At 37.6% G+C, this 13,439-nt stretch overlaps 1 protein-coding gene across 1 annotated transcript in view; it reads left to right on the forward strand.

Moving 5' to 3' along the window:
* The window catches only part of LOC128085223 (dynein axonemal heavy chain 11-like), a 36,890-nt gene extending 23,922 nt beyond the window's left edge, over positions 1-12,968 (forward strand). The window contains 7 exon segments of the mRNA XM_052692309.1: positions 1,210-1,232; positions 7,886-7,956; positions 7,959-8,009; positions 10,117-10,287; positions 10,290-10,327; positions 12,748-12,855; positions 12,858-12,968. Of these exon segments, the coding sequence (XP_052548269.1) occupies positions 1,210-1,232; positions 7,886-7,956; positions 7,959-8,009; positions 10,117-10,287; positions 10,290-10,327; positions 12,748-12,855; positions 12,858-12,968 (573 nt within the window).
* The last annotated feature ends 471 nt before the right edge of the window (positions 12,969-13,439 follow it).

Raw genomic sequence — 13,439 nt, forward strand, 5'->3', positions numbered from 1 at the left:
ACAAAACAAAAAAGGTAGTTCTACTGAGTTTACTGAGTTACCTTTGTGTTTTTAGTTGTTACTTATACTCCTTGAGCCAAGCAAGAGCAAATATATAACATTTATTTTTCCCAGATCTGATCACAAAACCTAGAATAGTAGCAGTATTAAAACTGAGTGATTATGTAGTTTTTGCCTTTTATAGATGACAATCACAAAAACTGATTTATTGCTCCTGTGAACTGAGAACCCATAAAGTAAGCAGTGCAATTCTCTTAGTAAAGTTTTTCTTTCCACTGTCAAGGCAAACTAAAGCTCACCTTTTGTCAGATTTCTGCTTCTGTCTTTTACCTTATGTGTTGAAAGCACAGCCAAATGGCTCTGTATCGAGCTGTAGTGTTCCATTATCTCCATCTGCAGACAATTTTGAAGGCTGTGAAGAGGAGTTAGTAGTGTTACTGGTTGTTAGAACTGAAATCCATGTTGCAGAGCTGAGAGAATTCGGCTCCATCTAAGGAAGGCTGCAAGGCTGTGTGGTTGAATGTATTTAGCTGGACATGGCTATGGTGTTTGAGCGCAAACCAGGAATGGTCACCTCCAGTAGATTGCATTGCATTAGTGCATACATTATGCACACATCTAATTTTGTCTTTTAGAGTCATGGGTTTCCCAACACATTAAGTTATTCTTAGAAATTCATTTGCAGTGTATCATAATTGGCTGCCTTTTCTTCCTGGTCCTTGGTGAAATGCAAAAGTACATTCAGAACATTGTTTTGTTTAGTCTCTGACTTCTGGCTAAGGGGATGCTAGAAGTAGGCAAGGATACTAAAAGTTGAAATATATGCCCCTGACTCTGGAGGTTTGCTTTGATATTCTAAAAACCAATCAGTACTTATGTTTGTACAGATTTGCTCCATTCAGGCTTTATTTAAGGTTTTCATGACTTGCATTTCAATACTCAGTCATAGTAGTATTGCAATCACTTTGAAAATTGATTCGGTGAGAAAATGGCATCTCTTCAGTAACGGGTTCTTGTTCAACTGATAAAAAGTGAACCCAGAATGATTCATTCTTTCATGTCTGTTTAGTGCTGTACAATTTCTTGCAAAGCTATTTCAAATGATAAAAACAAAACAAAACTGGGAAAAAAAACCACCACTTAACGAAAAATTGTAAGAACTAACAGTTACGTGATAAAGTGATAAAAATGTTTGAAAAAATTTCTCAGCTTATGTTAAGCAATCAAGATAGGTGAGTTTACCCCTATGTCACCGACTCTTCAGCACAGCAGTGAATAAACTGATGTCTGCTGTATATACAAATGAAACTGCCAATTAAGAAATTCTGTATGAATTCTTCATATAGTTTTGATGTCTTCAGTTATTGTTTTGTTCCTTAAACTGCAGGCACATAAAGTTTGGTTTGCATCTGTTTCTTGTGCTGCCAAAATTATACAATACCCATCTTTTGCAATTAGGATTTTTTTTATTTCCCTCATTCTTGTGCAATTTATTCCTTTTCAAGTATATCCAGCTTGAAGACAAAAAAAAAAAAAAAAAAAAAGGAATTTCCATCTCATCCTTCACACTAAACTTGCTAGCCCTCCCTACAAGCCAGAGCTCAAGGCTCAGACCACCCTCGTTATTTTCACTGTCACCAGGGACAGGCTGGAAGAACAGCTGTTTTCTGAGGACCAGTTTCCTGACTTGGAAAACCATAAGGTAAAAAATGTATTTTGATCTTTCTGTTGCTCCTGAGATTTTAATCTGCCTATTTGCAACTGCTGTACAGTAATTATTAGCAACCCACACATTAAAGAGATTTTAAGGGTCAGATACTGTAAACTGTTGAAAGTGTTTCTATAGATTTGCTTAAATTGGTGCTTGCACAGAGCTGTGCTCAACCTAAAGCTCTGCTAGAAATTAAATTCATTGTGATATTTTTCCCACACTTCTTTCTACTGCTCAGTTTGCTTTGTGCATTGCCTTTAATTTACAGTACAGGATTAAAACCCTCTGCAGTGCTTTGTGCTTCAATGATCTTGAGCCAATAAGTGCAAATAAATTTCATTCCAGTCCATAAGAGGATATGATGGCACTGTTAAGACTTGGGGCACTTAGTTAATAAATCATAATTTATTTCTGCAAGATGCAGTTCTGTGGTTGTTGGCGTCATAACAAATACGCAGTAATTTATGAGCAGAAATACCTGAACAAATGATTATAAAGGGGAAATTGAACAGACTGATCTATGAGCTAAAAAAGAAAAAAATTACTTACAGATAAAAAATGAAAAAAAAGAATGCTTCCTATTTCTCTAACATATATGTCCATTTAACTCATGCACTTTACAAACTTTACCAGCAAAAGTTCACTGCATCTCCTTGCTGCTTCATGCTATGGCAAGCTGGTTCTGAGAATTTAATCATCTTTAGAAGAATGCTTAAGACCATGATGCAAAAGCTTCTGGCTATTTTTCTCTCCATCAAAGCGTAGTTCCACATGGGGCTGTATGCTTAGCACACCTCTGTCATTTTGGATTTTGGTGTGAGATTGGCAAAATCACAAGGAGACCAGTCAAGCTATTGCTCTTTTAGAAGGTCTGTACAGCAGAGCAGACTACAACCATGCTTCCTCACCCTGATTGCTGCCAAAGTGGTGTTTTTAAATCTGGAGCAACTCTTGTTTTTTTCCAGCTTACATACAGGTTACTGTTTGTCATCTCTGGCAAGATCCCAACCCTTTTGCATGATCTGAAAAAGAAGGTTAGGAAAGAGCTGAAGTTCTACTCTGTGCTGTCTGTGCTCTCCTTGACCATGACCTTGACATTCTTGCTTTAGTGTCCCAGAAGATCTCTCTTACAGAAATTAAATTAAATCAACAGATGTAATTAAATGAAAAATGCAGCTCACAGATGCTACAAAACAGTATTTTTAATGCTACTTTTTATTGCTTAAATGCACTGTTTTCCTTCTCTCTGCTACTCAGTGCTGGAGAAGCAGAAGAACCTCTTTGAAATCAAGCTCAAGCAGCTTGAGACCAAAATGCTGCTCAGTCTGTCAGCTGCCCACAGCAGCTTTGTAGGTGACAGCGAACTTGTTGAGAAATTTGAGTCAACTGCAGGAGAAATATATTGCAAGGTAATAATTGCTGAACTAATTTTAACATCTTGAATTCACCTGTAAAATGTGTATTGTTAATTATTTTTAGTAAATTACTCCTATGAGACAGAAGCAGTCAAATTCCTGTCTGTCCAGCAAGTGCTGTCTACACATAAGTTCACAGCTTCTTATTTATGGCAAGGAATTGTCACATAATATTTTTTTTTCCTTTTGATCCATCTCTTTACTTCATTAGAATAGTCTGGACAGCATCAGCCCCATCTACCATTACTCACTGAAGTTACACAATTCTCTCTCTTGATTTGGTTTCACAAAGCAGGAAGTGCTGGGTGTCCAGCAGTGAAGTCCAATGTATTGATTATTATTTGTACCAGATGATTACGGTGACAATATTGTGAGTCTGAGAAAGGACAATGCCATGTAACCTCCTGTTGGTTTACAGTACCTCCATAAAGGTGCCTCATTGCTGGCTGCCTCCATTCTGATGAAGCTTTTTGACTGTGTTTCTCAAGCTCACCTGCCTTTTTTGCAGCCATCCCACAGAGTCAGGGAGGAGGAGCTGTCAGGGATTCTCTGTAAACGATCCATTGTGGCAAATCTTCCAAACTATTGATGCTATGAGAAAGGACTCAAAATTACTGGCTTTCCTGAGCGAGAGGGATACATCTGCTGAGTTAATTAAGGAAGAAAAGAGTACTGCTGTCTTCAGCACTTGCTCATGGATTGTTGAAAGTTTCTTCGAAAGATTCTTGGCAGAAGTGATTCAACCCCCAGTGCCTCATGTTTTTGACAGCTTTGGACATCTCTTCTTAGAAGCCTGCATTCATAAGAAAATTGATTATCTTGCATGCAGGAAAGCAAGAAAATTCTGGAATATATCCACTTTAATGTGGGAAAACAACCAGAAGAAACCCTATTAAACATGGAAGAAGCTTTATTGATATGCATTCAGTCCAAGTGCAAGAACTATTTTGGTTGCTATAGTTTTGTAGCCTACTTCTACAAAATTGAAATTTCCATCAAAATAATAATGAATCCATTCCACTGCTAACATAAAAAAAAAAAAAAAACCAAAAAAAAACAAAAAAAACAACTTACCACCACCAAAAAATTAAAGAAGCAACTCAGGAGTGGCAAATTTCCCAAAGGTTTGTGACCGCTTGCAGTCTGAAGAGCGCCTAGAAAGATGATGTGGACAGGTGTGCATGACTTGTACTTCTGCCTTTTGAGACATAAAATGGATACTTGAAGATAATTAGATGGAATTCAGAAATAATTACTTCTTTTGTAGTGCAGTGTAAAATAATTTGTAGCCAAGTTTATGTAAAGTTATCTTCAGTGCTCAAGATTTATATTTTTGCTTATGTTCCCCTAATCTAAGGAAAAATAAGTGCTGATATCTGTTAGCTCATTTTAAAAATTAGGTAAATTTACCATTCAGCACATAAATGAACAACAATTCTGTATTCTGCAAAAATATATGAGTCAGGTTGAGTTTGATTTTCAAGGTGATTTTAAGAGTAAAGGTAAGTTCAATTGCATGTGTGTGAAAAAGTGGTTTTGGAAAAATCTGTCAAAATCTTTTATAACAAATATTTCTGAATACCATTCTATCTGCAGTAGATTTTAACCTAGTGTTTTAAAGCAACTTTAAACCAAGATGTAAATTCTTATGTCAGAGATTCAGAAAAAGCAGCCATAGGAGTCCTTGTAGCTCTGAGCTCCCTACTCAGTGAAACTTTGAGTGCTGAATACTTTAAGGCTGAAGTGGCTCTGAACCAAGTCTGATGGCCTTTTTCAATTTTTGTACACTGTCAAGATTCTCCTAAGAAATAAAGAGGTAGAAGTACTTGAATTGGATTTCCTTCTTTGATTCAGAGTTGAATGCACTTACCAGAGTCCTGTTGACTTCCTAAGTGCTCAGTCATGAAGTGCCATTAGATTAGATTGTGAAAATTGCTTTTTAGTTCTAAATCATTTTTTATGTTATTTCTGGAGACATGCTACAACCAGACAATCTCAGATAAAGTCATACATTTCAAAGGACTTTGTGGTAGAAATAGTGATGCTTTCAAAGAGTTGTCTTTCCCTTTTGAATGTATTTTTCCTCAGCCATTGTGTATTGTGAAGAAATCCAGTTATACTATAATTTGTGTCCTAGAAAGATATCACTGATCTTCATAGTGCTTCTTACTACATTAAATGTTCCACACAAGGTTTCTACCTTGGTATATCTTAATGTTTAACAATAAGGAGATGGTAAAGCAATGCAGGCAAAAATCAAGTATTAAAAATAATAGTATTTGTGGATGTATGATTTAGTATCTTAAGGTACACCTTGAGTCTTCTGCAATTGGTTAAACTAAACTTTTTTTACATATTCCTGGAAGTATCAATATTTGTTTTCTCTTTTCATCCTTCCCACAGAAAGAAAACATAGGAAAAACTTGTTTATCAGAACTGGCTGTCCAGAGAGGTTGTTGTCTCCTGGATGTTTTGCTGCGTAACCTACTCTAGAGAACTTGCTTTAGGAGGCTTGGACTAGATGATCTCCACAGTTCCCTTCCAACCCCCAAGATTCTTTGATTCTATGAAAGTGTGTCATCTACATTTCTGCCTTTGGTATTTTTCTAGGCTATGGCAGTGATGGATGCATTCAAGAGGTTAGATAAAGATATTGAAGTATCCACCTAGAGGGGGAAAAAGTGAGTGGACTCAAAAATGTCCAAAAAAGGAAAAGCTCTCCTGGGAATGGAAACACAAAACTCTCTTCAGAAACTAATCATACTGGTGGCAATCCATCCGGAAAGAATGACATATGCTCATAGGTATGAAATCTGAGGACCTTTGCCAGGTGAGTATGTGTGAGAGTAGCTTGTATGTAAATACAAGGAGAAAAAAAAAGATTTAAGAAGTAGGCAAAGAACTTATAAAACTGGGTGATTGCCCAGAATTTGAAATAAACTCCTGTGGCCATTCCCAGACTGTTCTGCTGGTGAAAGTTTACTAACAGGTGGTTTGTTGAGACATGAGTTGTGGCATGTTTGGAGATACGTGTTTGTGATTTCTTTTTTAAAATTCAGTATATTTTTTTGAAAAATTTTGTTCTTCAGCAAAGATTCAATCTGTTCTTATCTCAGTTACTTTCTAGTTGTACTGTTTTAATCTTCTGGTCCTAAGTGGTGGTCTCATAGACCTGATCCTTCACACCACAGCATCACTATTCTTATCCATTTAGATGCCTTCTGAGAAAGCAGTTTTTCTGTCCTTGGTGTTTATCGTGCCCAAGTGCCCTGGATTTACAAGACAACATTGCCTGCATTTATTGACTTCTTTGATTCTGTAACTGAAGAAGTCCTTTTCAGTTAAAAGTTCCAGTTTTCTGTGATGTGGTCTCTATTCCACTGAGAAAGAGATCACCATCTGGCTATTTTTTTGATAGCAATTCACTTTCCTGACACTGTCCTTAATGAAACTGCTTAGGCCATCATTATCAGATTTCAAGTTCAAGAATAGTGAGGGCTTAAAGTCTAAATCAGGGAACATTTTTTATTTAAGAACATATTTTCTGTATTCAGGAATTTTGTGGAGGCAGAGTGTAGCTTGAAGATACGTGGAAGGCAAAGGAATGGATTTAGTAAAGTCATACAAAGAAAGCAGTCCTTTGTTTTTCTTTCCATCTCCAGGAGTGAACTCATTTGAAGACATGGAGATCTAGGTAAGCTTCTTATTTGCTTCTGATGGAAGGATCATGCAGACATGTTTAACTAAAGAAAAAATGATCTCCCAACTGAAATGGACCACACAGAGCCATTTATGTAAACATACGAATATATGATATTTGTATTTATGCTTGTATGTATGTACCCATACATACATGAGCGCGTATGAGTTTATTTTCACTAAATAAATCAAAGCCCTCTAGAATGATCTGTCGTTAAAATGGAGTACACGTTACCATGGAAAAGTTGGCCAGGGTTTATTTTCAGCAGAAGATTCAAGTTCTAAATTTCTTCCACCCCCACCATATTCATAGTAAATTGGGTGGATGAAAAGTGTAAGGCCATAAGTGCTGCAGTGTGAAGAAATGTTTAGACTGAGCATTCCTCTGCTTGGCATAATGCAGGTTTTCTTTGTACTGTTTTCTACCTTTTGACTAGATGAGGGCCAGAGGGCAATTTTCTCCATGCTCATGTAATCTTGTGCCCCCTGTGACTAAATAATGGTCATTATACAAACTATACCCAATTGTATAGAGTTCTGTCGCTTTATACTTAGGATTACTATTCCCTACAGACAATAGTGAGAATACCAGGTTAATACAGCTGTGACCTCACTGCGCGCAATTTAAACCCAGGCTTCACAAGGTGAGAGACTTGTGCATTTACCCACTGAACCAATCAGTTAAAAAACTGATGTGATATCTACCACATGTTGCTCCCTTTTTTATAAGGGAATTGCTCTGTACCCCCTGTAAGAGTTTCTAAAGCTCAGTAACAATGCTGAGCATCTATCAAAATGTCAAAAGGTTCATTATCTTAAAACCAAGGGAACAGATTTCTGCAGGCTTTTTCTAATACCAGCAATAAGGCCACTGTTGAGAGCTCGCAATTTTGCTTGTTGAAATTCTAAGGGTTTAGTGAAGTGCTTCAGAAGAAGTAATATGCATTGCACAAGTGATAGTGAAATTAATGGGGGCATTATCATTCTTTTTCCTTTCTGCTTTGCTAATTTTCCGATCTCCTCCCCTTCTGTCATTCTCCCCCAATTATTTCTTTTACAGACAAAAAAGCTTCACTATAGACTCCAGAAGATTTCATATCTCTTCAGGACAAAGGCAGGAGATGGTTGCGGATGAGGACTTGATAAGGCTGCCAAGTATGGCCACTGGCTTCTTCTCCAAGTTGGTGGTATACGGCCTCTCTGAAGGCAACTGTCCACTCAGTTGGAGAGATGTTCCCAGATTACAAACAAAATGTGAAGAAGGTTACAGCAAAAGTTTTAAATGGCTAATAATATTGTTATTTTCACTCTTAATTGTAACAGGATAAACATTATATTAATAGACTGTATGCTATATTTTTCTTAATGTTATCCTTGCCCTCCCAGGAGGAGCAAGAGAGATAACACAGAAAGCCTCTGGTGAGTAGGTAGGGCTGTTCTCAGGGATATGCTTTCCACATGTAATTAGGAACTATAGTTCCATTCACTGGACAGTGATGGAGACCTTAATAAAATGGGTCTGACTAGCTCTTGGGAAGCTGTGTAATTACTATTGGAGAATTGCTCATCCAGATAGCAACAACAGCTCTGATCATCTCTGGAGCATTGCAAACTCTGCAGCAGACAAAAACCCCATGCAATGCCTTAGCAAACCAAATGACATATAAAGACAGTGTTAACAGGAGCACTGCAACTGTCAGTGCTACTGAAAGAAGGTAGCAGCAGTAGTAGAGGTAACATGCATGAAACAGAGTGCACAAAATTCCATCTAAACATAAGGAAAATCTTCTGTACTGTGAGGGAGACAAGCACTGAAGACTCCTCTTTGGAGATCTTCAGAAATCTCCTGGACATGAGCCTAGGCAACCTGCTCTAGGAGAACTGCCTGAGCAGGCTGTTGGACCAGATGGCTTCCAAAAGTTCCTTTTATCCCCAGCAATTCTGTGATTCTGAGATTCCCTCTTGCTAAAGCAACATTCCTTTGTCCAGAAATCATAGGAGAAATGCATATCCCATCCTTGATACTTAGAAGGTGATTACAGGTGATTTCCTCATCATCTGGATTTAAACTCAGCAACACACATTCAGCTCTCCACCAAGTTGTCAGCAATAAATGAGGAAATGGGCTGGACTCTGGGTACACTACTGACTGAAATAGCATTACCAAAAGGCCTTGTCATGCCAGAGAATCTGCAAACATGTGCAAACTGGCCTCATCATTCAACTACAGCTGAAAGAATTCTTTAACCAGATTTCATAGGAGTAAGCTACTTCAGCTGGCCTGAAAATGTCCTGGATTTTTCTATTGAATGTTGAGAAGTATTGTGAGAGCAAGAGCAGAGTTGATTTTTAGATCTATTTCAGTGTTACTCTGGGGACTAAACAAGAAAATGGGAAACCCTAAAAAGACAGCATTGCATATCTGAAGTCACAGGAATAAATGGGAAATAAACTCATCTCTGCATGAATGAATGTAACCTGTATGAAAATGCAGGTGTCACTGGGCCACTGCCACAGCATGTGACATGAAAGTCTCTTTCCATCCCTTCATTCCTTTTTCCACGTATCAAGGGACAATTTGGGAACATCCTCCTAACATACTCCTATGCTCTTGTGATTAAGTGATGCAGTAGTCATCAAGCAAGGCTGATATTCCTACTCTTTGGCTGGTGTGTGTGTGGAGTTTTAATTCCTCTTCCACTGCATGGAGAGAGAAGACAGGTCAATCATTTTTTTGCACAGCAGTGAAGATACTTAGCTGCAATTTGAGTTAAATTATTAGTTCTGTAACAAAAAGGTATAGATTGTGGGCTAGTGAATGGGTGGAACTCGCACACCTCCATTTTAAATCTTGATATTTCCATCATTTCCTAGTCGGTGATTTGGAGTCAAATTCTTTACATTTATAAAGAACTTCTCCTATCTGTCAGTGGCATTCCATTCACTTTGTATATTAAGAATATTGAAGATTCTGATGTGGTATGAAACATTTTTTATATATGCTATAGATAGCTGTAAACATTTCCCTTTGCCTAGCACTTCTTCAGTCACACTCCTGGTATGTATCGGTCATGTTTTGTCTTAGGCCTCATGTTCTACGGAGAATTTAAGTTACATTCAAGTGCTCTACCACTTTACACTTATTTTTATATGTGAGTAATGCCGCTATATCACTCAACTCTAGGTTTATAATTTCATTAGGTTCAAAATCAAGGCTAAGGATAACAAATGTATTTGTTATCTCACTATAAGCCTACTGGTTGTTTTCCAGCAGAATATTTTGTGTGGCAGCCAAGGGGCTAGGAACCTTGGAAAAACTCCTTGAGCAATACAGTGAAGAAAGTCACTCTGATTTCCATGTCTTCGTTAGTGCTGAACCAGCACCAGCCCCAGAAGAGCACTTTGTTTTTCAAGGAGTACTTGAAAACTGGATTAAAATTACCGGAGGAGCTCCAGCAAGGATGCAACTAATCTATACGCTGCCCTCTACAGTTTTGACCAGGTAAAAACAAGATGGACTTTTTTCATTCATGTTTTATTTACTCCTTCCTCTGTGGGGAGAATTGATGGTGTTGATGACTAACGTGTAGCAGACCAGAACTTTGGGGTCTTTTTGCTAGCTTCTGTTTCCAAAGTAAATGGAAGGCATGTGGTACTGTCTGCCACGTGCAACCTCCATGTTTTCCATTCATTTTGGGGGGAAAGTTGTATTAATAGTACATACATACACATTAAATATCTAGGTATGGATGTACATAGCTATGTTTATAAAGATAGACAAAAAGGTATGTTTATTGTACCAGCTGTACCCAGTGGCACAGTCTCATCAAAACACTTGGCCATGGTCTTCCATTTGATGGTACCCGCTAATTTTGTTTGGCTCTTAGTTATTGCTAGGTTAGACCATATCCATTCTCACACAGAATAGATTTATGCATCCAGATATTCTGTCATTGCTGCAGTACCCTATGTATGAATTCTTGCAGTTAGGCATAAAGAAGGGAATTTATGAGCAAAAGGTTACGTACTGCTCGCTGTTTTGTCTTTCACTCTTCTCCTGTGTGAGCACTGCTTGATAGAAGGAAGTAGGCAAAGAAAGAGGTAGAAATACAGAAGACCTGGATGGGCTCTGCCTACTTCCCTCTAAGACCCTGGTTCTTCTTACTCTGAGGAACTTATAGACAGATCTTCACATTTGGTGCCAGTCAGCTGTGGAGTAGCAAGTTTCATGTCAGAAAATCATACCATGATAACAGCAAACAAAATAATTTACTTTAGCCACCTAGTAAAATATTTGGGCTTCTCAGGACAGTTGTCATGGAACCAAGCCTGTCAGAGCTCAAGAAGCATTTGGACAACGTAATGAGAAATACAGGTTGAATTTTGGGTGGTCATGTGTGGAGCCAGATGTTGAACCCCATTATTCTCGTCCATCCTTCCAACCCTGGAGATTCACTAATACTATTAGCACGTCTTTATGTGTACATAGGATACATGAAGGCAGAGCCTGGATGCAAGCAGGGTGAGAGTTTCTTCTAAAAGAAGCTCTGTCAACCAGCCTGAAAAAGCAGAGCTGTGCACTAAAGGAGCTGTGTCACAACTGCTGTAGCTACAAAGGCATCAATTATGGCAGTATGAGAATAGCTGTAGTTTTGTGACTAAACAGATATCTTCTACTGCTGTTGTACACATCTACTGATGTTTTTCCTTTTTTATATACATAAGTTATTATAGCAATGCTTTTAATGGAAAGCTGAAAGAAAATGCTGGACAAAATGTTTAATAAAAGCAACCCATATGCATTATTGTCCCACTTCAGACTATTTTCAGTTCAAAAAATACATATGTGTGTTTTAATTAGCTTATTTCTAAGCTTGGTACTTTGGGAATCACTCTCACTCCTTTCTCCTCCTCCCCCTTGTTTCAAGCCATTGGTGTTTGAAACTTACTGCAAGTTCCCATGCAGACATTATACTTAACACATCTCTTGTCAAGGTATTCTAATTCTTTGGAGGAAAAAACAGTACTGAGAAAATGAAACTACACATTAGCTAGGTGGAATAAATTTCAAATTTCATGTTTAGGATAGAAGCTTGTCTTGGATTTTTAATGGTTAAACTCAAGATGGTGACTTGAGTATAGGCTTTTTTTTGTTGGACAGAATCTTCACTTTTGCTCAGACTTTGCAACCTGTTGTTCAGTTAACAATGACTTGTTTACTTTTGGCAGCCAAGAGTTTATCCCTCTGAAGTTTCTACCACACATCTAAGTCTCTATGGGTATCAAAAGTCAGATTTGTTATGTCTGGTTTTTTTTAAATTAAAAGGTAGAACATAGAGAACTGTCAAGGAGTCAAGAATTAATTTCTGCAAGATTTATGGGGAAATGCCAAAATATCTCAATAATTTTAAGACCAGCTAGAAATCTTCACAGAATTTTGCTCAGTTTTTGCCACTACTACAAACAACCAAAAGCAAAAAAAAAAAAAAAAAAAAAAAAAAGATTAAATTTCACTTTCAAACATGACTTTTTCAGAAATGGTGTAAAATCTGAAGGAACAATATGTTTTTCATAAAATGTCAAACTTGCATATTTTCTACCTGGAATGAAGCCTGTGGGTGGCTCATGCAAAGAAACGATAGTGGTTTTTATTGACTACTTAATTTCTCTATATTTATTAGTTTCAGTTGTTCAAAGATGTAATTCCTAAGGGATGGTTGTAAATAAAAAGGTAACCATCAACAACTTTGCTTCTGGGAAGTACTGCCCCAAACACTGTGTCGTAGTTGCTCACCTTTGTTTCTCTCTCCTCCAAACCTCAGGCCAGTGTGTGTTCCCTTTCAGCAGCTGTGGCAGGCACAGCTATCAATAACACTCCTGGCTGTTAAGTGGATAAATGTATTCCTTTTTTTCCTTTGGCAGGATACCCTTGAACTGTGTGACAAAGAACCGGAGTTGAAGAGCATCCTTTTCTCTTTTTGTTATTTTCAAACTCATGAATCTCCTAGCCTTCCGGGCTGCAAACATAGATATACCCATTCAATTCTAGAGATCTCACTGTTTGCATCAGAGTTCTCTGTAACTATTTAGCCAATCACAGAGAGGTCAGACACAGTGGTCAGTTAAATGCACACCAAGGTTAGTTTGTCTCAGTCAGTTGTTCGTACTGAATAATGGGGATATAGTTTTTCTCTGAAGCAGTTATTTAAATATCTGGCATTATGAGGTTCTGTTGCTGAGAATGAAAATAAACCAGATCAAAGCTTCTTCCTTTTTTTTTTTTTTCCTAGTGGTGGGTGCCTGAACTTTATAATCTAGGTCAAACCAGTTCCACATCAGTAGCTAAGGGGGAAAAAAATGCCCTTCATTATGTTAACAAAAACAGTGGTTTACATGTGCATATATGCCAAATTCATTAGGCAGGTAATGAAGCATTTGCACAAATGTAATTACATAGAGCAATTCTGACAGTTCATAACACTGCATTAATAATCACTACAATTAGTTCTGATGATGGAAGCAATTTACAGCGCGTCACATGTATAAATAATGGTGCATTTCCTGCATGTGTCATTATTATGTATTAAGGATGCCACCTTGTTGTGACTTTCTCA

The sequence above is a fragment of the Tympanuchus pallidicinctus genome, unplaced genomic scaffold, assembly GCF_026119805.1.
Source record: "Tympanuchus pallidicinctus isolate F22 unplaced genomic scaffold, pur_lepc_1.0 scaffold3, whole genome shotgun sequence".
Lineage (NCBI taxonomy): Eukaryota > Metazoa > Chordata > Aves > Galliformes > Phasianidae > Tympanuchus > Tympanuchus pallidicinctus.